This window comes from Lepus europaeus, chromosome 3 (genome assembly GCF_033115175.1).
Source record: "Lepus europaeus isolate LE1 chromosome 3, mLepTim1.pri, whole genome shotgun sequence".
Taxonomy (NCBI): Eukaryota; Metazoa; Chordata; class Mammalia; order Lagomorpha; family Leporidae; genus Lepus; species Lepus europaeus.
The window spans coordinates 99531012-99555100 of NC_084829.1; the positions used below are offsets into that span (position 1 = coordinate 99531012).

Here is a 24089-nt window from a genome sequence, read left to right on the forward strand (position 1 = left end):
ATCAAGAACTACTGAAAGAAATGAAAAGAAACCTTACCTTACATAATTAAATGGATTATTTATAATAAAAAGGTTAAATGTTTAAAGAGATCAATGTATTTACCCTGACCGTACTTTTTTTTTTTTTTTTTTTTTGAGAGGCAGAGTGGATAGTGAGAGAGAGAGACAGAGAGAAAGGTCTTCCTTTTTGCCGTTGATTCACTCTCCAGTGGCCGCTGCGGCCGGCACATCTTGCCCATCTGAAGCCAGGAGCCAGGTGCTTCTCCTGGTCTCCCACGTGGGTGCAGGGCCCAAGCACCTGGGCCATCCTCCACTGCCTTCCTGGGCCATAGCAGAGAGCTGGCCTGGAAGAGGGGCAACCGGGATAGAATCCGGTGCCCCAACCGGGACTAGAACCCGGTGTGCTGGCGCCACAAGGCGGAGGATTAGCCTGTTAAGCCACAGCGCTGGCCATGACTGTACATTTTTAAAAGTTAGAATGCTCTTGGTTTATGTAATAATTTCTCTTCAATATATTATTTGGTGATTCAGCTTATAAATTTCCTTTCTATACTCAATTTTTTGATGTTACCTTTCATGAACTAAAGTTCCCCCCCTTTATATATTTTATTTGTTAAAAAATTTTCAATAATATATCTATTCTTAATTGAAAAATTCATATTGTTGAACTACATTTTTTTCCTACAAAATTCATTAATGCTAATATGTGCCCAAGATACTTTTCTGAACATAAAATACATAGGGTGTATTTGGGGCAGCTACTTAGTGAGTTTATATAGTTACTGACCTGTGAAAGAGTATTGAATATCCAGAGAATATATATTTCCTACTAGGAGTTCTCAATTCAGCTTGAAAATTTGTTGTTTTTCAATTATCATTGGCAATTGCTATTCACTGATGAGCTATTTCAAAAGCATTCTACAATTCCAGGGGAGAAAGTGACATGGACACGTCAAATTCTAATCCAAGGGTCTTTTTAAGATTGATAGTCTAAAATTGATGAGGACTATGAAAGAGTGAAACAAAATATAGTAATTTGCAACAAAAACATTTCTTTACTTACCTGTACTTTTTGAGGAGACTGGTAGTTTACATTTCCTTTCTAAGGAATTGTCTGTAAAGTGCTAAAGAAAATACCTATTGGTAATGATCTTTGCCACACTTTTTTCCTTAGTAATACTGTTCACCGAAATAAAAGTCATTCTTCATTAGGACATTTGTAGTTAAGGCATTACAAATATAATGAACAAGATGTACTAATTTGGGTTTCCTGTCAAATTTAATGACTCCTTTAGTATGTATAGCCCTAAGATTTACAATTGCAAACATTCAAATAATAGTGTTTCCAGTAAGAGAATTACTTTAGAAATTCCTTCAGTAGCCTTTAATCTTCTTTAACTACTAGGAAAAGATTTAGTTTAGCCCAATTTTGATGTAACATGAATAGTGTAGATTGATTGCTCATTATATTCTACAATTTTGTTCTCATGTGCCTTATTGACATAATGTATTTCATATAATGTGTACCTTTAATAATATTGATCTTTTTTATTTCTTAGGCATTAGCTATGGGAATGATGACAGAATACTATCATTACATCTTTACCACTCTGGTAAGTAATTGATTAAAGCATAAAGATAACACTCTATGTTTGATCATGACTTTTAGGATGAAAAATGTGTTTTTGAGTGAGAATAGGTAATATAGTGAGTGATACCTTTGTAGTCACTTAATTGTATTTTTATAAGACCCCAAAAGAATTAGCATCTGAGAGAACTAATAATTCTTGGTGTGAAGCTGATGATTTTGAATCATATTTCAGAAATAAATTCAAAATTGTTTTATTTTTACATTTCTTCATATAAGTTTTTTTTAAAGACTATTTATTTGAAGTCAGAGTTATACATAGAGAAAAGGAGAGGTAGAGAGAATGAGAGAGGAATTCCATCCACTGATTCACTCCCCAGTTGGCCGCAATGGCTGGAGCTGCACTGAACCGAAGCCAGGAGCCAGGAGCTTCTTCTGGGTCTCCCATGTGGGTGCAGGGGCCCAAGGACTTGGGCCATCTTCTACTGCTTTCCCAGGCCATAGCAGAGAGCTGAATTGGAAATGAAGCATCCAGGACTCGAACCAGTCCCCATATGGGATGCCAGAGCCAGAGCTCCAGGAGGTGGCTTTAACTTCTATGCCACAGTTCAGGTCCCTCAAAATGTTGTGAGAAAACGGTGCTGGAGAAATTATGGTTAGCTCAATTCTTTGTCCTACATGGAAGAATTTCCAAGCAGATGGCAAACAGATTTCAAAGTATTTGTTAGAGTCGAAGGCCTTTAGCCAGAGCAGCATGGAGGGGGGCTTCCAAGAGGGGAATAAACCCAAAGGGACTGGTGGCAGTGGGTTTCTTAAGTACAATTTCGGGGGGGGGGGGGGGGGAAGCACTTGACAATCAAATTGGCATTCAGTTACCAGGCAGGGACAAAACCCCATCAAAAGACCTCATTTATAATTCTCCATCCTGTCTATCCTGTTAAGGGTGGGGTAGGTAACTTGTTTTCTTTTTTTTTTTTTTTTTTTTTTTTTTTTGATTTTTATATTACACTCACTTTTTTTTATTTTATTTTATTTTTTAACTTTTATTTAATGAATATAAATTTCCAGTGTACAGCTTATGGATTACAATGGCTTCCCCCTCCCATAACTTCCCTCCCACCCGCAACCCTCCCCTCTCCCGCTCCCTCTCCCCTTCCATTTGCATCAAGATTCATTTTCAATTCTCTTTATATACAGAAGATCAATTTAGTATAAAGATTTCAACTGTTTGCACCCACATAGAAACACAAAGTGAAACATACTGTTTGAGTACTAGTTATAGCATTAAATCACAATGTACAGCACATTAAGTGTTTGTTTTCAAAATAAACTGTGAGCTCAGGAAGAGCTCCCTTGCTAGTCTCATGGTAAATTTGGAGATTCCAAAGAAAGGAGGGTGGCCTGTTTCTTCTTGCTAAGGATAACTTTTTGAGGAAGGAAGCAAATATTTTATACCCTAAATTGCACTGGGATCCCCTGACTATCTATTAACCCATCTGACTCTTCACATTCCCTCCTCCCGAAGATGGAAACCCTAACATCTGTTAGGGGGAACTGGGCGATGATCACTCTGGCTGCTTCATGTTGAAAAGGGGTGTCTTTGGGAAGGGGAGTCAAGTCAGGGTTGCAGCAGGAGGTGGCTTCTCAGCAGAAGGTGACTTCTCCAGGGGGATGCAGTGCAAGCTTGCAGAAACTGCTTCCCTTGGAGGTTTCATGTGCATGGCCACCTAGAATTTTACTTTTTAAGTCTGGAAAAAATGAATCTAACAAGCAGTTTAAACTTACAGGATCTAAAGCCAAGGACAGAGTCATTATTAGAGGCCCTAAGAAAAGAGTCACTTTGAAAAGAACTTTAAGATTATAATGAGTTTAAAATTCATTTGCTGAAGAATCATGATTTAGAAAAACACAAATTCTTATATAAAGTCTTTTTTATACTCAAATGATTTGGATGTCAGTTTTTTTTTTTTATTAGATTTTATTGTTATGGGTGAAATGGCAGTGGAGAAAATATTGTCTAAGTTCTTTGTCTCACATGGAAAAATTTTCAAGCACACAAGGCAAAGATTTAAAAGCAAGATTTATTTAAGTCGGAGACCTCCAGCCACAGTGGCATGGTGAGGGCTCCAAGAGAAGGAAAACTGGAAGTGGCCAGTGATACTGGGGTCTCTAAGCACAATTTTGGGGAAGAAAAATATAAATATCAGCTTGAAATTCAGTTACAAGGTGGGAAAAAAAACATGGAAAGACCTGATTTGCAATCATTTTACCCTGTCTGGCTTGCTCAGGATAAAACAAAAGAGCCATCAGAAATGTGGGATACCTAATTTGTTTTACAATAAACTGGTAGCTCAAAAGGGTGGAGTCACCCTGCTATTCTCAAGATGAAATTGGAAGCTTCTAAGGTACGAAGCTTGCACTTTTAATCTTGCTAAAGGTAACTTTTGGGGAAGCAAGCATTTTGTACCCTAATTTCCACTGGGGCCAACTTGTCTGCCTATTAATCCTTCTGACCCCTCATATTATGTTTCTAATTTTTGTGTCTCTACTCACATTTCAATGCCTTTTTGCCTATCAGTAAACTGATAGTTCATTAACAGCAGTGTTAGGGGAAAAAAGATTTCTTTTTCTCAACAATCACAAGATTTATATTAAAATCTCTATAACAAAACACAGATTAACAAGATAAAGTCATTCAAATTTATTTAATATAAATTGTATATGCTGTGGGAACCTTTGGAAATGAAGAAATTATGAAATTATCTATATTATTTGGTTTGGTGAAGAGTGGACAGCTGTGTAGATAGATGATTAAACAAAGGGGATTATTATCTAATGGTAATAAACTGGTGGAGAAAAGGAATCAAAACATGTCTTTTCATATTCTTGTTGGTCTCCAGGTTTAGGACAGAATCTCTGGATTAGAGACTTAGGACCTACTTTCAAGCAATGTGGGTCAGGAAATTCTTTTATGGCCTGCTTCAGAGAATGAAGGTGGGAGAAGGTTAGAGAGTAACCTTCTTGCTTCTGCAGTTTTCTCAATTTCCTTCCCTTTAAAATACTCAGTATACCAAGGCACATATTTAGGATAACATTCTGAGCTCCATCACATCTCAGATTCCATCTGTTCTGTGAAGTTTTTCCTGACAAAAAATGAAAGTGACCTGTCTTGTTACTGACTTCTATCATTTCTACTTTGATCCTTTAGTATACATTGCATTTTTAACCCTTTGAATACATTGTCTCCTTGTCCATATTTTAAGTACTAAAAAATAAAAACCTAAAGGTTTATACTATTTTTTGCAGCACAGCTCAGGCTAATGCTAGTTACTTTCCACTGCATTTTATTCCTGCTGTCTAGTTTGTGTAACAGTATGAGTTAATGCAAGATGTGCACAGGACCAGTGGCATTTATCTTGCCTTGCATCTCAATGTTGTCCATAATATCTGAGTGTTCACTAATGCCAGCAAGAAAAAGAGCAAGAGTCCCATGTGTTGCACATTCTCATGGTTACAACCGATTCCCTCAATAGGGATAGCCCTCTGTCTTCTGGGAAAACTAAAGGGCAAAGTAAAAACATTCAGGGTATGCAAACTGGAAAGAGTAACTTTATGATAAAGTTGCTGAATAGGGCATAAAACAAAGGAACCACAAGGTATTTGCAACCAAAAAGGGTTGTCTTCTTAACTTTTTCATTAACTTTAGTTACATGCCACGTTTCATGACTTTCCTCTTAAAATCCAAAAACTTTGACAAAATAAGACTTCTAAATGGCAATAAGCAATCAAGGAAGCAGGCATTGAAATATACCCCTGATAGTTGAAGGTGGAGAAGAAAGCTTATGCAAGAAAAGACTGTGTGTTCCATTGGTTTAACTTTAATACACACATTTATGTATGGAGCATATTTATTTGTATTGCAAAATCTGAAGAAATCTACGAAAACCTTGGTGATTTGTGGTGCTTAGCATCACTTGAGACACAACAATGTTAAGTATCCTAAAGGAAACAAGAATGAGTGATTTTCGATAATGCATGCCAATGAATATACTTTGTTAATGGTGACACAGTGAAATTTGTCTTTCAGGATCTCTTCGCTCTTGATGTAGAGCCCTACAGATACAGTGGTGTTAACATGACAGGGTTCAGAATATTAAACACAGAAAATACCCAAGTTTCTTCCATTATTGAAAAATGGTCGATGGAACGGTTGCAGGCTCCTCCGAAACCCGATTCAGGTTTGCTGGATGGATTTATGACGGTATGAAAACCCACTTAAAGACTAGTTTGTGTGTTTCTAAATAGTATTGCATAAATAACTAAACCTCTGACTCAATACCTCAGTTTAATTGTTTGTCATTAAAGGCATGGTATTAGAGCTTCTATTGCAAATAATTCTATTTATAATTTTCTAAATCAATTTCATATGACAAATTTACATTTTCATTCAAGTATCTCAAAAGAAAGTACAACCATCATCAGTATTACTATGTTACAGGGATTTCTATAAAGTTAATTGGCATCATATATAAGATAAAAGAGAGACTGAACAAAAATTAATCTGAAAGATACACTTCTGACTGTTCATCATATCACACAAAATTCTCCCCTGAGCTTACTTGTTCTCTAAGGCTGCAGACTCACCAATAACCACATTTATAATTTTCAAGTCCTGGCTTAATTTCCTTGAAACTGTATTAATGCACTAACTGTAAGAGAAGGATATCTTCTTGTGTAACTTTAGTTGTTTTTACCAATGCTACCAATGAAAATCTAACACAAAAGGCACATATTAATTTTGAACTTCCTAATGGCTGTGTTAAAAGCATTTCACTGAAAAGACAGGTAATTGTCAATGTTTATAGTTTGTTTATTTACGCTACTATATAAAAATACAATTATTTAAAGTGGTAGTCAATATAAAAAATTGTAACTCAGATATTTTGCATAGTATTTTTCCATTAAGACTTTCTATGTTGCTATGTATTTGACATCGTGTTTTTTGTTTCATATTAGTTGTAGTCAGATAAACTTGCTTCATCACTACTTATGGTTAATGGCTAACTTGTAGGCTCATCCAAAGTTATACTATACCATTTAAACAAATTATGAATACCTTATGATTTTTCATTACATAGATGTTTCTGCAGACCAAATTATACTAAATTCAGAAAAGGGTTCATAATTTGGATAATATTTATATATATCAGGTCATACCAACCTGGTTTTTTAAGAAATATATATTTATTTTATTTATTTGAAAGAGTGACAGAAATATGGAGAGACATAAAATAGAAGAGATCTTCCACCCACTGGTTCACTCCACAAATGGCCACAACAGTCGAAATTGGGCCAGGCCAAAGCCAGGAGCCAGGAACTCTATTGGAGTCTCCCACATAGTGTCAGAGACCCAAGCACTTGGGCATCCTCTATTTCTTTCCAGGCTCATTAGCAGGGAACTGGATGGTAAGTGGAACAGCCAGGACTCATACTAACCTCCAGCATGGGATACCAGAATCACAAAAAGCAGCTTAAGTCACTGTGCCATAACCCTGGCCCTAGAGGGTTACCTCTGAAGGCATTAACTTTCTAATGGAAAAAAGTAAAGACATTTTGTTTCCTTTTATTGAGAAAAATAATCTATTAAAATTTAAAGTATCTTATATACACATCCATTTTTAAAATAAATAAAGGGAATTTTATCCCTTTTCATTCAAAGAGATAGTTGACATCTTCTAATAATTTGGTCTTAACCTAAGAAACATTTGAAAGTCTCTTAAAGATAAACATAATTTTCCAAAGTAATATATATTTATAATAAAATACAACCTAGAAAGAAAATTACAAATATTTCATTTTACTACCAGATAGAAGATGATATATCAAACTTAAAATAACTATTTTTAATTTAAATGTATATGATCCTTTAAGCTGTTATTATATTAATATGTATATTCTTATATATTCTTTCTACCTCTCCTTATGTTTCTTTAATTTCAAAAGATATAAAAAATATTATTGAATGATTTAGTAAATCAGTAGAGATCATGGCAAGCTTAACAGTTTTATACTTTAAGTCTTCCATTGAAATATCCAAACAGTAGTGTGCCTCTTTACATGTGAGAATTATAAAAATTATGCAGTTTTACTTTGATATTCTCTTTGTAACTCTACATGTGTCTGTATGACTCTGTAATTCATTACCTGAAATGAAGTATTCCCTAAGTTGCAGTAACTTAAATGGACTACTGAAAGACATATAAATACAAGGGAAGGTATAGTAACTTATTGCATAGAGTAGAGGCTTCTGGAGAAAATTAACCTCTAGAATATGGAGAAGGCCGGCGCCGTGGCTTAACAGGCTAATCCTCCACTTTGCGGCGCCGGCACCCCGGGTTCTAGTCCCGGTCGGAGCGCCGGATTCTATTCTGGTTGCCCCTCTTCCAGGCCAGCTCTCTGCTATGGCCCAGGGAAGGCAGTGGAGGATGGCCCAAGTCCTTGGGCCCTGCACCCGCATTAGAGATTAGGAGAAGCACCTGGCTCCTGGCTTTGGATCAGCGTGATGCGCGGTTCGCACCGGCCATTGGAGGGTGAACCAACGGCAAAAAGGAAGACCTTTCTCTCTGTCTCTCTCTCTCTCACTATCCACTCTGCCTGGCAAAAAATAAATAAATAAATAAATAAATATGGAGAAGGAGAAAAGGTGTTAGGAAGCATACAGGCTTGGGTTCTATCTTTATAGATAGACATGAATCCTATCCTCCTTTTAAACAGGGTGATTTGGACAGAGTACATAAATGAAAGTGAAAAAATGGATAGATAGAAAAATTAGCCTTTTTGTTAAAAATTCTAAGCATTGCATATAGATCATGGATTTTGAAATTTTAAATGTTCAAAGCAACACTTTTCCCTTTGCTGTAGTGCTAGAATAATTTTCAAGTGACATCTTAAATAAGAAATGGAAAGTTCTCACATAGAAGACATACAGTTTTATTGAAATACTTTTATTTAAGGATCTGAAAAGTGTAAAGATTTTCCTAGAAAAGTTACATGAGAACACTTTTTTTTTTTTTTGACAGGAAGAGTTAGTGAGAGAGAGAGAGAGACAGAGAGAAAGGTCTTCCTTCTGTTGGTTCACCCCCAAATGGCCGCTATGGCCGGCGCACTGCCAGGCCGATCCAAAGCCAGGAGCTAGGTGCTTCCTCCTGGTCTCCCATGTGGGTGCAGGGCCCAAGCACTTGGGCTATTCTCCACTGCCTTCCTGGGCCACAGCAGAGAGCTGGATTTGAAGAGGAGCAACCGGGACAGAATCCGGTGCCCCAATAGGGACTAGAACCCGGTGTGCCGGTGCCACAGGCAGAGGATTAGCCTAGTGAGCCACGGCAACAGCCGTGAGATGTTGGGGTCTTAAGCCTGAGGCTAGCCCCTGACCATCAGGGGCAGCACAAGCACTCCCCAACAAGGCAAACAGGAGAGGTAAGGTCGACGGGTTAAGCACACAGCAAGCACCTGTGACTTCTGTTGAAGCAGGAACTACTTCATTGAGGAAGTGTACAGGCTTATAAAGCTTACGAAAGACATGCACAGTAGGGGAGCCAATCAGCGAAAAGGTCATGCAGGCATGGGTGGACCATGCATAGGGGCATCTTAAGCAAAGTATAGGGATCATGCACTGTCCATGTGTCTGGAACTAAAGCAAACCTATCCCTGCCGGTGGTCTGATCCTATGTAGCTTAACTGCAGACACGCCCCTTGAACATCCGCCAGGTGCCATATTGTAATGGAGTTTTTAGGCAATGCCCAACATTTCCCCCTTTTTGTTTTATATATTAAAGAGAGAAAGAGGAACTGAGCAGAGAGTATGCCTGTCTTAGGTCTTCCCCTCTGACTGGGATCAGTCCTTTAGGCAGCATGTCTGTCTTAGATTGTCCCTCTCTGGGAATCTTACCTGTCTTTGACTACTACTCCAGCTGTTAAGGACTGCTCCAGGGGATCTTACCAGTCATTGGCTACCACCTCAGCAACTGAGGGTATTATGTATTATACCTCTACATCTTGGCAGTGGCCAAGGGCGGATGTATAGGGTTCCCAATCTGGCGCTTAAAGAGCGGCATAACCGGTTTTTGAAGAGTGGCATATTGTTGTCAGACCACCATTAACTGGACCACAGTGATTCGATCTTAAACAAATTTACAGGGACAATGGAGACCAAGGGGCCCACAAAGGGGAGGAGATAAGGAAACCATCCCCCAAGGCCCAACCACAGGTAACTAGAGCTTCTTGGAGGGTCTTGATCTTGTCCTGAATGGATGATCCAGTCACAATGAGGCAGAGAGTCCAATATGGTCTTTTCATCCCTGTAAGAGAAAAGATAAATTACTCCTCAGGAGGGGGTCCTCCTGGGTGACCTTCTTTGGCAAAGGGGAGATATTTAAGGTTTCTTGCAGGTACCCATATGGGATTGGAATTCCCATGAGGGAAGACACATCCAAATCCTCTACCAGCACTTATCAGTGGGTCTGGTCCTTGCCAGCATCCCGTTAGTGGGTCCTTCCATTTTACCAAAAGGTAGGGTACTTGGAAGGACCAATGTTTGTGAAAGGCTGACAAGGGCTGATGTTTCAAAAAATTTAAAATATTTAAGGTGAGCATGGCCATTCGTAGCTGGTCTTGTAGGGGTATGATTCTCCCTTTTTGTTTTATAAGTTGGTCTTTTAAAATTTTATTTTGTTTTTAGATGATTATTTCTACTTGTGGGTTGTGAGGAATTTTAGTAGAGTGTTGAATTATTTTACATCTTGGCAGCACTTTTAATCTAAACATCCCATTTGCTTATTATCTCTGCTGCTAATGAGAAATAAATCTTTTGACATCACCAGGGGCTCTCCGGAGATACCAAAGTTTAGAGAATTTAGAACTTTGATTTTCAGAAAGTCTGTTAAGGGTGCCAAGAGAACTTAGAGTATCTGGTCAAAATATAATTTCTTAAAAATCTGAAATGATAGCCATTTATTTAGTTAGGGTGATTTTAACACTTTCAGACCAGATTTAATTATAATGATATTTAACATAGCTTTTTAAGACTTAATTTTTTTATTAATCTCAACTTAACAGAGACAGTAAACAATAGATTACCTTGGCAGAACATGAATTTTAGGTCTCTTGTTGTAAATAAACCAGAAATAAAAAAACCTTGAACATAAGAGTTAGCACACGAAATCATCACATAAACAATTAGGCAGACACTGTTAAAAAGAGATGTTACAGTTTTTGCAAAAACAGATCTGTAAAAGGAATAAGTTTAAAGCATATCAAAGACATGTAAAAGTGAGCAAGCAAACCAAGGAAACTGAAGGGCATTTGTATTAGTCCAATTTTCTGAACCAATCTGTATTGGCTTACTTTAGCAACATAAAAGGCTTATATACACAGAATTTACTCTCATTTTCATAACACCACTCTAGCTGGAAAGCAAAAACATGAATACAACATAGGTCTGACATCAGTTACAACTTTTAATACACTTTGCATAATTTGAATTGACTCAAACAGTAGTAATTTTTCTATTTAGTAAATATAAATTTCCAAAGTACAGTTTATGGATTACAATGGCTTTCCTTCCCCATAATTTCCCTCCCACTCGCACCCCTCCCATCTCCCACTCCCTCTCCCATCCCATTCTTCATCATGATTCATTTTCAATTATCTTTATATACAGAAGATCAATTTAGTATATATTAAGTAAAGATTTCATCAGTTTGCACCCACACAGAAACACAAGGTGTAAAATACTGTTTCAGTACTAGTTATAGCATTACTTCACATTGGACAACACATTAAGGACAGATCCCACATGAGAAGTAAGTACACAGTGACTCCTGTTGTTGACTTAACAATTTGACACTCTTGTTTATGGCATCAGTAATCTCCCTAGGCTCTAGTCATGAGTTGCCAAGGCTATGGAAGCCTTTTGAGTTCGCTGACTTCGATCTTATTCCGACAGGGTCATAGTCAAAGTGGAAGTTCTCTCCTCACTTCAGAGAAAGGTACCTCCTTCTTTGATGGCCCCGTTCTTTCCATTGGGATCTCACTTGCAGAGATCTTTCATTTAGGTCTTCTTTTTTTTTTTTCCAGAGTGTCTTGGCTTTCCATGCCTGAAATACTCTCATAGGCTCTTGAGCCAGATCCGAATACCTTAAGGGCTGATTCTGAGGCCAGAGTGCTGTTTAGGACATCTGCTATTCTATGAGTCTGCTGTGTATCCCACTTCCCATGATGGATCATTCTCTCCCTTTTTGATTCTATCAGTTAGTATTAGCAGACACTAGTCTTGTTTGTGTGATCCCTTTGACTCTTAGACCTATCAATGTGATCAACTGTGAACTGAAATTGATCAATTGGACTAGTGAGATGGCATTGGTACATGCCACCTTGATGGGATTGTATTGGAATCCCCTGGCATGTTTCTAACTCCACCATTTGGGGCAAGTCCGATTGAGCATGTCCCAAATTGTACATCTCCTCCCTCTCTTTTTCCACTCTTAAATTTAACAGGGATCACTTTTCAGTTAAAATTTAAACACCTAAGAATAATTGTGTGTTAATTACAGAGTTCAACCACTAGTACTAGAACAAAACAAAAAAAAAATACTAAAATGGATAAAGTATTACATTGTATATCAACAGTCAGGACAAGAGCTGATCAAGTCACTGTTTCTCATAGTCTCCATTTCACTTCAACAGGTTTCCCCTTTGGTGTTCAATTAGTTGTTGCCAATCAGGGAGAACATATGATATTTGTCTCTTTGGGACTGGCTTAATTCACTCAGCATAATGTTTTCCAGATTCCTCCATCTTGTTGCAAATGACCGGATTTCATTGTTTTTGACTGCTGTATAGTATTCTATACAGTACATGTCCTATAATTTCTTTATCCAGTCTACTGTTGATTGGCATTTGGGTTGGTTCCAGGTCTTAGCTATTGTGAATTGAGCTGCAATAAATATTAAGTTGCAGACCCCTTTTTTGTTTGCAATTTAATTTCCTTTGGGTAAATTCCAAGGAGTGGGATGGCTGGGTTGTATGGTAGGGTTATGTTCAGCTTTCTGAGGAATCTCCAGACTGACTTCCATAGTGGCTTAACCAGTTTGCATTCCCACCAACTGTGGGTTAGTGTCCCTTTTTCCCCACATCCTCACCAGCATCTGCTGTTGGTAGATTTCTGAATGTGAGCCATTCACACCAGGGTGAGGTGAAACCTCATTGTGGTTTTGATTTGCATTTCCCTGATGGCTAGTGATCTTGAACATTTTTTCATGTGTCTGTTGGCCATTTGGATTTCCTCTTTCGAAAGATGTCTATTGAGGCCCTTGGCCCATCTCTTATGTGGGTTGTTTTGATGTTGTGTAGTTTCTTGATTTCTTTGTAGATTCTGGTTATCAATGCTTTATCTGTTGCGTAGTTTGCAAATATTTTTTTCCCATTCTGTTGTTTGCCTCCTCATTTTCCTGACTATTTCTTTTGAAGTACAGAAACTTCTCAATTTGATGCAATCCCAATAGTTAATTTTGGCATTGACTGCCTGCGCCTCTGGGGTCTTTTCTAGGAAGTCTTTGCCAGTACCTATATTTTGCAGGGTTTCTCAAATGCTCTCTAATAATTTGATGGTGTCAGGTCGTAGATTTAAGTCTTTAATCCATGTTGAGTGAATTTTTTGTAAGGTGAAAGGTAGGGGTCTTGCTTCATGAGTATGCACATGGAAATCCAATTTTCCCAGCAACATTTATTGAATAGACTGTCCTTACTCCAGGGATTGGTTTTGTATCCTTTATCAAATATAAGTTGGCTGTAGATGTTTGGATTGATTTCTGGTGTTTCTATTCTGTTCCATTGGTCTATCCATCTGTTTCTGTACCACTACCATGCTGTTTTGATAACAACTGCCCTGTAGTATGTCCTGAAATCTGGTATTGTGATGCCTCCACCTTTGTTTTTGTTGTACAAGATTGCTTTAGCTATTCGAGGTCTCCTCTGTCTCCATATGAATTTCAGCATCATTTTTTCCAGATCTGAGAAGAATGTCTTTGGTATCTTGATTGGTATTGCATTGAATGTATAAATTGCTTTTGGGAGAATAGACATTTTGATGATATTGATTCTTCCAATCCATGAGCATGGAAGATTTTTCCATTTTTTGGTATCCTCTTCAATTTCTTTCTTTAACATTTTGTAATTCTCATCGTAGAGATCTTTAACGTCCTTGGTTAAGTTTATTCCAAGGTATTTGATTGTTTTTATAGCAATTGAGGCCTAATAGCTCTGGATAAAACTTTGAGAACTATATTGAAGAGCAGTGGTGAGAGTGGGCATCCCTGTCTGGTACCAGATCTCAGTGGAAATGCTTCCAACTTTTCCCCATTCAATAGGATGTTGGCCGTGGGTTTTTCATAAATTGCTTTGATTGTATTGAGGAATGTTCCTTCCATCCCCAGTTTGCTTAGAGTTTTCATCATGAAAGGGTGTTGTATTTTATCGAATGCTTTTATTGCACTGAACAGTTTCTAGAACAGTTGTACTTTTACAAATTTAGAGACTCATCCTTTTTTAGTTCCAGGGATCCAACTGGAAGTCTCAAAGTTGGAAGACTCGGTTTAGAATTTAAAACTGTTAGAGAGTCAAACTGTTTAGCCAAATATTAGTACATTTAACCTGAGCATTGTAACCAAGGTTGTGGGCTAGATCTGATTAGGGTTAGGTAATCACTCAAACATTAAAAACAGACAAATCCAATAAAACAGGAAACCTTCAACTCTCATCAGATAAGTCAGCTACAACAGCACAGAAAAGAGCTGATCATCAGCGTAGGAGCCCATTGCTTAGGACAGGGAAACACAAATTGGCAGAGAATGAGAGACTCCTGTAGGGCTGGAGGAAGTTTCATTAGCTGCAAAGAGAAAGACCCATTAGGTTGGAAAGGGTTAATTGATTGAGGTTTTCACTTCCTTAGGTAAGACCACTAGTAGCCAAAGGCATTTTCTCTCCCCTCTCCCAGTGAGGAGAGGTATTGAATTGGAAATGGGGAGAAAAAAGCAGCCCTAGGGAGGGCTCTCCCTAGAGATATCTGGCCATGCCTGCATGGGTGCAGCAGGCCACTTTGACTGGAAGAAAGTGCAGTGAAAGGTCATGGTCCCCCATTTACAGGGAAGACTGTGCATGCCAGGGCCTAGTAGTACTGGCCATGGGGTTGGGTAGGCATGCTGTTTACAAGATGGTGGCAGGTGATCCAAGTGAGGGGAATACCCATAAAGGGGTGGCCACATGGGAGGCACTAGGCTGAACGTCCCCTTTGCAATTGGAGGCGCGGAGAGTTGAGGCAGCTCTGTGCCTTTAGGGGTTACCGCCACACCTGAAGGCTCTACTTTAGTTTCAACTGCCTCTGGGGATTTATGAGTCTCCTGACATTCCTCAACAAAGGCCACCCAGCTCATCTGTTTCATATTAAATGGCTTAGTTGTGCAAGATTTTTTGTGTGGCTTTAAGCCTCGATCTTTAGCATGTATCTCAGCGCCTTAGGTGCTGGGTCACCAAACTTGGCATGAGATTGCCCCATCCTTTCGGGGATACCTTACCTCAAGAGACTCACTTAGCCACATCTGCTGGTACTTTCACTTTGGCTGGAGTCAGTCCTTTTTTAGGGCTCGTTGGAGCCCATCGTGCCCCATGCTGGGTACCACTTGTTGGGGTCTTAAGCCTGAGGCTAGCCCCTGATCAGCAGGGGACAGCACAAGCACTCCCCAACAAGGCGAACGGGAGAGGTAAGGTCAACGGGTTAAGCACACAGGAAGCACCCTTGAGTTCTGTCGAAGCAGGAACTGCTTCACTGAGGAAGTGTACAGGATTATAAAGCTTACGAAAGACATGCACAGTAGGGGAGCCAATCAGCGAAAAGGTCATGCAGGCATGGGTGGACCATGCACAGGGGCATCTTAAGCAAAGTATAGGGATCACACACTGTCCATGTGTCCAGATCTATCCCTGCCGGTGGTCTGATCTTATGTAGCTTAACTGCAGCGGCCGCAGACACGCCCCTTGAACATCCGCCAGATGCCATATTGTAATGGAGTTTTTAGGCAATGCCCAACAGTGAGAAAACTTTTAAGACAATTGGCCTGAAGATAAGTTTATTTGGATAGGCTATCTTTGGTAATATTGCTTATCTAAAATTGCTTATCTAAACAATATTGGTTATTTAAAATATTAATTATTATTTTCTTATTTTAATGAATAAATCATGGAATAAAAATACTTTGGAAGTAGACCTGAGATTTTTCACTAAGACAGAAAGGGCTTTTTTTCCCCCAAAATTGGATGCAGGTTGACTCATTCATTTTACAATTTCTTTATGGAAAATTGGTAATATATTTAAAAATATTGCAATTACAAAACATTTTACAAATAATATAGACAATTCACATAACACTTTCTCATACAGTAATGATTCTTAATTATAAGTAGTATATTATCATAAAAATAAAATCAATATCATAGCAATGTCAAAATCTTGGTGTATTTATGCCTTGTGTAACTATCCTTTTTTTTCCATGTAATATTATATTGTAAGCATTTCCCCAAGTCATTAAAAGTTTAGGGAAAGAAATTAATAGGCTGTTCCTACCATGAATGGAATCAGGAAATAGGAAGATTCTAGTTAGAAAAGAAAAAGAATTACAGCTTTAGCAATATGACATTGGTGAGGTTCCCTTCAGTTAATTCATGAGCTCCCAATGTTTATGTATTGTATATTCTTTTTTTCTCTATGGTCCCATAAAAAATGGAATTATCAGCAAAGTCCTTAGTGCTTGTAACAAGACCTATTATTATCAGTATCATTGTCATTTGTCAGTATATAAAATCATAGTGTTTAGATTTTCACACCGTTTTTGAATGCTTGAGCTATAAAAGGAAACCATGAATTGTATTCATAAATTTTTTGTGGTTGAGTTAGCTTCTTAATTGACCTCTGGGATAGCTGTTTGTCAGCAAAATGGCCATTGAATACAAGACCACTTCTCCTGCAGTTGCAGTTTCTTCTTCTATGATCTGGGGTCAACATAAAAAAGACGATAATGTCAGCAGCCCAGTAAAATTTGATCTTTACCTGGTATAAACTCAGCCATGGAACCAACTCATAAAGCACATACAAGCTTGATCTAGGGAAAGGGGAAGCATGCATAAAAGCCCAAGTTCCTTCCTTCACTTAGGAGAGACTTTTTCTTCTTTAATCCATATCACTCTTTTTTTCATCTTTCCTCTATTCTTGCACACAGTTAACCAGTTACTGTTCTAAATATGCCAGACATGCATTCTTTATTAAATGTTCACACCTCTTCATAATTCTGCAACCATGGAAGCCTCTTTCGTTGAGACCCTTTCTGTCCTTGCATCATTAGACGACATTTACCCCAGACCTCCTGCAAGACACTGTCTGCCTTCCTCGAGCCCTGTCACTAAAAACTAGAAATTCACTTTTTGAACCCATTAGTGTGTGAGGATGGTTATGTTTCTTTTTTGACAGGCAGAGTTAGACAGTGAGAGAGAGGGAGAGAGAGTTATAGACAGAGACAGAGAGAAGGGTCTTCCTTCTGTTGGCTCACTCCCCTAATGGCCACTATGGCCAGCATTGTGCTGATCCGAAGCTAGGAGCCAGGTGCTTCCTCCTGGTCTCCCATGTGGGTGCAGGGGCCCAAGCACGTGGGCCATCCTCCACTGCCCTCCCAGGCCACAGCAGAGAGCTGGACTGGAAGAGGAGCAACCAGGACTAGTACCCGGTGCCCCAACCAGGACTAGAACCCAGGTTGCCGGTGCCACAGGCGGAGGATCAGCAAAGTGAGCCACAGCGCCGGCCAGTTATGTTTCTTATGATTTGCTGAGCTTACAGCAATCTCAACTTGAAAGTATACCTACTTTAAATTTTAAACAATGTAGCTAGATCCAAGAAAGCCTTCTTAGTAGACTCCAACATGGCCATGAAAATTAGTACAAATGTACTAATAATTCATCCAGTGGCCTACTACATATCAGTAGCATCTATTCTGCATTGATATATAATACCATACATATGATTGATAATATACATTTTTATACAAATCAGTAATTATTATAATTTGGATTCCTATAGGGAGATCACTGTTAGAAATTCAAACTACGCTATTTGCATTTCCTTTTCCTCAACAATCATTAAACACTGTAAATTCTACTGTAGCAATATCTTCCTTAACTACATCCTTCTTTTATTCCCAGGTTATGCTTTAGTTGAGAACCAAAAGATTTTCTGTTTGCTGTTTCAATAGTTCCCTCATTCAAGTCCTAGTCCCTACATCTCACCTTACAAGCACCTTCTTTCTAGGGTGATCTTTTCAGAATTTTACTCAAGTCCACTCATCATTTACTAAATGAAATCTGAGCTCATTTGCTAAGCCTTCCATGATCTGGCTACAGCCTACTTGGCTAGCTCACATTAGACAACCTCCCATTCCATCAAGCTGCCAAATCACCCTATATGTGGTATCTCTTATCCCTTATCTTCCATTTAATTGCAAGATGTTCCATTTTCTGAATTACCTACCTCGATTTAAGTGTATGATTTATTCTTATTCATAATTTACTTTTCAGATTATTTTTACAAAGATTTATTTTTTATTTAATTGAAAGGCAGAGTTACAGAGACTGAAAGAAATTTACTATCTGTAGGTACACTCCCCAAATGGCCACAACAGCCAGGGCTACGCCATACTGAATTTAGGAGCCAGGAGCTTTTTCTGGGTCTCCCATATGGGTGCAGGGGCCTAAGGACTTGAACCATTCTTTGCTGTTTTCCCAGGTGTATTGGCATGGAGCTGGATCAGAAGTGGAGGAGCCAAGACTCGAACTGCCATCCATCCCATTCCCATTTTCCATCAAATTCTTGTTTAACATCTTTGTTTAACATGATTTTTTTTAACTTTTATTTAATCAATATAAATTTCCAAAAAACAACTTTTAAATTATAGCAGCTTTTTCCACCCATAACCTCCCTCCCACCCACAACCATCCCATCCCCCACTTCCTCTCCCATCCCATTCTTCATCATGATTCATTTTCAATTATCTTTATATACAGAAGATCAACTTAGTATATACTAAGTAAAAATTTCAATAGACTGCACCCACAAAGACACACAAAGTATAGAGTACTGTTTGAGTAGTAGTTTTACCATTAATTTGCAAAGTACAACACATTAAAGACAGAGGTCCTACATGGGGAGCAATTGCAAAGTAACTTCCGCTGTTGATTTAACAACTGACACTCTTATTTATGACATCAGTAATCACCCAAGGCTCTTGTCATGAGCTGCCAAGGCTATGGAAGCCTCTTGAGTTCACCAACTCCAATCTTGTTTAGACAAGGCCGTAGTCAAAGTGGAAGTTCTCTCTTCCCTTCAGAGAAAGGTACTGCCTTCTTTGATGCCCTATTCTTCCCACTGGGATCTCACACAGAGATCTTTCATTTAGGACATTTTTTTTTTTTTTTTTTTTTTGCCAGAGTGTCTTGGCTTTCCATGCCTGAAATACTCTCATGGGCTTTTTAGCCAGATCTGAATGCCTTAAGGGCTGATTCTGAGGCCAGAGTGCTGCTTAGAACATCTGCTATTCTATGAGTCTGCTGTGTATCCCGCTTCCCATGATGGATATTTCTCTCCCTTTTTGATTTTATCAGTTAGTATTATCAGGCACTAGTCTTGTTCATGTGATCCCTTTGACTCTTAATCCTGTCATTAAGATCAATTCTGAGCTGAAACTGATCACTTTAACAAGTAATATGGCATTGGTACCTGCCACATTGATGGGATTGTATTGGAATCCCCTGGCATGTTTCTAACTTTACCATTAGGGGTAAGTCCGATTGAGCATGTGCCAAACTGTACATCTCTTCCCTCTCTAAATCCCACTCTTATATTTAACAGGGATCTCTTTTTAGTTAAATTTAAATACCTAAGAATAATTGTGTGTTAATTACAGAGTTCAACCAATAGTACTAACTAGAACAACAATAACAAAAAAAAATACTAAAAGGAATAAAGTAGTAAGTTGTTCCTCAACAGTCAGAACAAAAGCTGATCAAGTCATTGTTTCTCATAGTTTCCATTTCACTTCCACAGGTTTCCTTTTAGGTGGTCAATTAATTGTCACCAATCAGGGAGAACATATGATATTTGTCCCTTTGGGACTGGCTTATTTCACTCAGCATGATGTGTTTCAGATTCCTCCATTTTGTTGCAAATGACTGGATTTAATTTTTTTTTTTACTGCTGTATAGTATTCTATAGAGTACACATCCCATAATTTCTTTATCCAATCTTCTGTTGATGGGCATTTAAGTTGATTCCATGTCTTAGCTATTGTGAATTGAGCTGCAATAAATATTGAGGTGCAGACATCTCTTTTATTTGCCAATTTAATTTCCTTTGGGTAAATTCCAAGGAGTTGGATGGCTGGGTCGTATAGTAGGGTTATATTCAGGTTTCTGAGCAATCTCCAAGCTGACTTCCTTAGTGGCTTTACCATTGCAATCCCACGAACAGTGGGTTACTGTCACTTTTTCCCCACAGCCTCACCAGCATCTGTTGTCAGTTGATTTCTGTACGTGAGCCGTTCTAACCTAACCAGGGTGAAGTGAAACCTCATTGTGGTTTTGATTTGCATTTCCCTGATGGCTAGTGATCCTGAACATTTTTTTCATGTGACTGTTGGCCATTTGGATTTCTTCTTTTGAAAAAAGTCTATTTAGGTCATTGGTTCATCTCTTAAGTGTGTTGTTTGATTTATTGTTATGGAGTTTCTTGGTCTCTTTGTAGATTCTGGTTATTAATCCTTTATCAGTTGCATAGTTTGCAAATATTTTTTTCCCATTCTGTTGTTTGCCTTCTCATTTTCCTGTTTCTTTTGCAGTATAGAAACTCCTCAATTTGATGCAATCCCAATTGTTACTTTTATCTTTGACTGCCTGTGCCTCTGGAGTCTTTTCCAAGAAGTCTTTGCCTGTGCCTTTATCTTGCAGGGTTTCTCCAATGTTCTCTAATAATTTGATGGTGTCAGGTCATAGATTTAGATCCTTAATCCATAATATGATATTTTTTGACAGTAAGAAACAGATATATGTCAAGAGACAAAACTGTAACAAATTTCAGCATAGATCTAATTAACTTCTGTCTTGGATTCATGAATCAGGATGAACTCCATTTTATAAAATAGAAAATGAGAGCTCACTGTGGGCAATGGCAGAACAATGGGTTTTGTAAAGTGAGGACAAGAAAACAGAACAATGGGAAGAAGTTGATTAACATCAGGTTCTTTTCTGTAAGGATTAAAGCAGAGAGGATTTATGCTCACTTGTTAGACAGAAATCTCTTATTTGCAGGGAAAACCAATCTATTTTTATATCTATCTGAGTACGTAGTATTTAGCATGCGATACTACATTTTGGTTTGTTCTGGTCTGCTGCGGCCTAGTGCAGGAGTTCAGTCCAAAACAATGGCCTATCATGTTTTTTGGTTAACATATACAATATATGTGCAAGGGTTTTCACATCACTTCTTAGTATTTTGCTGAAAAATATGTAACAATTTACATTAACATGAATTTTATAACTGCTGGTGTTCTTCTCTTTGTTACCACAGAAGGAATATTTTGTGGTCCATAACCTAAATAAATATGGCAGAAATATTTGTGTAAGATATTTGAGAGTGTGTAATAAAGCCATAAGCACAATATCCATTACATTTATTTACAACTGGTTTAGCAAATGGTAAAAAGACATGAAGTATGAAACATAAATACCAGAATAGCACTGTATTTCTTCATTTTATATATCTATTAATTTTCTATGATGCATTAAGCTGCAAGTTAAATCTGAATATAAATAATTGAGATGACTTTGAACTCTGCATTGTTTCATTAAAGTATAATATTCTCTCTAATTGCCTTTGCTCATTGGCAGATTAAATAATCAGCATTATCTAATGTTGAACAAGAGATGGAACTTCTATTTGAAGAAATTATTCTTTATATGAAAAATGGCATTTGCAAAGAAGCATTATCTTCATAGACATGGTATTTTTAGACTTTTTTACTTGGAAAAAGTAAGACTGCATCAGGAAGCTTTTTTCCCCTTCATCCTGAAGAACAGAATTTATTTTCAAAGCATTGATATAAGATAATGCAATATAAACTTGTTAAAGATAAATATATTTCTGCTCACAATGTTCCTCAGTTTCTTTCAGTTAATTTATATTTAAGAATGAGGAGGAGAAAAAGAAGGTGTTAGGCCAAGCCGTTTAGTTGGTGATTTAGATGCCTGCATCCAGTTTCAAAGTGCCTGTGTTTCATAACTATCTCCAGCTCTTTACTCCAGCTTCCTACTAACACAAACTCCAGGAGGAAATGGTGATGACTCAAGTAATTAGGTTCCTACATCCATGTGGGAGACCAGGATAGTGTTCCCAGCTCCTGGCTTTGATCCATTCTACCCTTGTTAGGCAGGTGGTTGCAGTGCAGATATTTGAGTAGTGAACCAGAGGACAAGGTCTTCCTCCCTCTGCATCTCTTTCTCTTTCTCTCTCTCTCTCTTTCTCTCGCTTGCTCACTTTCTCTCTCTCTCTTTCAAAGAGTGTGGAGAAGGGAAACAACATTTTCCTCTACATCTTAGATTCATTAATGAAGTGTTGTAAATTACACTGAAAAAAATAAACAAGAAAAACAAGCAGAAGTTTATTAATGGTGCAGCTTGCATAGACACTGAAGAACTCAAGTAAGTAATTAAAATATAGTAGTTTGTTGAAAAGTCAGAAGACAAAAGAAAAAGGAGTTTAGAATTTTAGGGGTGACAAATTGTGGGAAGGCAAACATAGGGAAACTAAATAAAGACAAGATACTAATTAGTAAAGTTTGTTATATAAATTCCTCCACTAATAGGTAGTTGGTCTCTTAAACCCTTTTCTTCCCGTATAGGTTAAACTGATAAATATGTTAAAAGCCAGCATCTAAATCCCATTTCTAAAACTTACTTGTTGGGCATTGCCTAAAATCTCCATTACAATATGGTGCCTAGTGGATGTTCAAGGGGCATGTTTGCGGCTGCTGCAGTTAAGCTACATAAGATCAGACCACCGGCAGGGATAGATCTGGACACATGGACAGTGTGTGATCCCTATACTTTGCTTAAGATGCCCCTGTACGTGGTCCACCCATGCCTGCATGACCTTTTTGCTGATTGGCTCCCCTACTGCACATGTCTTTTCGTAAGCTTTATAAGCCTGTACACTTCCTCAATGAAGTAGTTCCTGCTTCGACAGAACTCAAGGGTGCTTGCTGTGTGCCAGACCCGTCGACCTTACCTCTCCCATTTGCCTTGTTGGGGAGTGCCTGTACTGTCCCCTGCTGGTAAAGGGCCAGCTTCAGGCTTAAGACCCCAATACTTATTCAGTCTTTAAGCAAGTTAGTTAACCTCTTTAAGTCTCAGTTATTAACTAGAAATGACAAATTTCAGTGGGTTGTCCTAAGAATAAAAAAGAATAATGACTTAACATGTCAAAATATTAGAAACTTACCTGGCTTTTGTAATTGTAAATTATGCTGAAGACTTCTTAATCCATCTCCATTCTTAATAAATGTAGCACAGTTTAATTAGTTCATTGCTTCAGTATCCTTTATTATTTGTTACAAACAATGTAACAAATAGTTATATTGTAGTAGATGTAGTAGATGTGTGTGTGTACGTGCACATGAGCACTGTTAAAAACGAGCCAAATCACAGACTTGAAATGTACTTTTGAATGATAGTTCCTTATTTAATATATTTAAGTATAATTAGAAGTTTATGACAAGGGTAAATGCCATTTATTTCCTTCCAAAGTCAAATCATTTCTTTATTAAACATACAAGATGACTTTTTGGGTACAGAACTAAAGCATGGATTTCACTTACTTTTTATACCTGTTACTATACACTGTGAAATCAATCCTATTTCCATCTTAAGAGTTTAGTGAGGCCGGCGCCGTGGCTCAACAGGCTAATCCTCCGCCTTGCGGCGCCGGCACACCGGGTTCTAGTCCCGGTCGGGGCACCGATCCTGTCCCGGTTGCCCCTCTTCCAGGCCAGCTCTCTGCTGTGGCCAGGGAGTGCAGTGGAGGATAGCCCAAGTGTTTGGGCTCTGCACCCCATGGGAGACCAGGATAAGCACCTGGCTCCTGCCATCGGAACAGCGCGGTGCGCCGGCCGCAGCGCGCTACCGCGGCGGCCATTGGAGGGTGAACCAACGGCAAAAGGAAGACCTTTCTCTCTGTCTCTCTCTTTCACTGTCCACTCTGCCTGTCAAAAAAAAAAAAAAAAAAGAGTTTAGTGATAAAAATAACTTGACTATTGAAGCCAAAGTCTGTGTATTTCTTGCTTTCTAAACATATGCTACT

General features: G+C 38.3%; 1 protein-coding gene across 3 annotated transcripts in view; it reads left to right on the forward strand.

Moving 5' to 3' along the window:
- GRIK2 (glutamate ionotropic receptor kainate type subunit 2) overlaps positions 1 to 24089 on the forward strand; it is a 727469-nt gene that overhangs the window by 314032 nt on the left and 389348 nt on the right. For all 3 annotated transcript variants that reach the window (XM_062187636.1, XM_062187637.1, XM_062187638.1), the window contains exons 5-6: positions 1560 to 1613; positions 5676 to 5849. In XM_062187636.1, coding sequence (XP_062043620.1) covers positions 1560 to 1613; positions 5676 to 5849 — 228 coding nt within the window. The remainder of the gene's footprint in view (positions 1 to 1559; positions 1614 to 5675; positions 5850 to 24089) is intronic.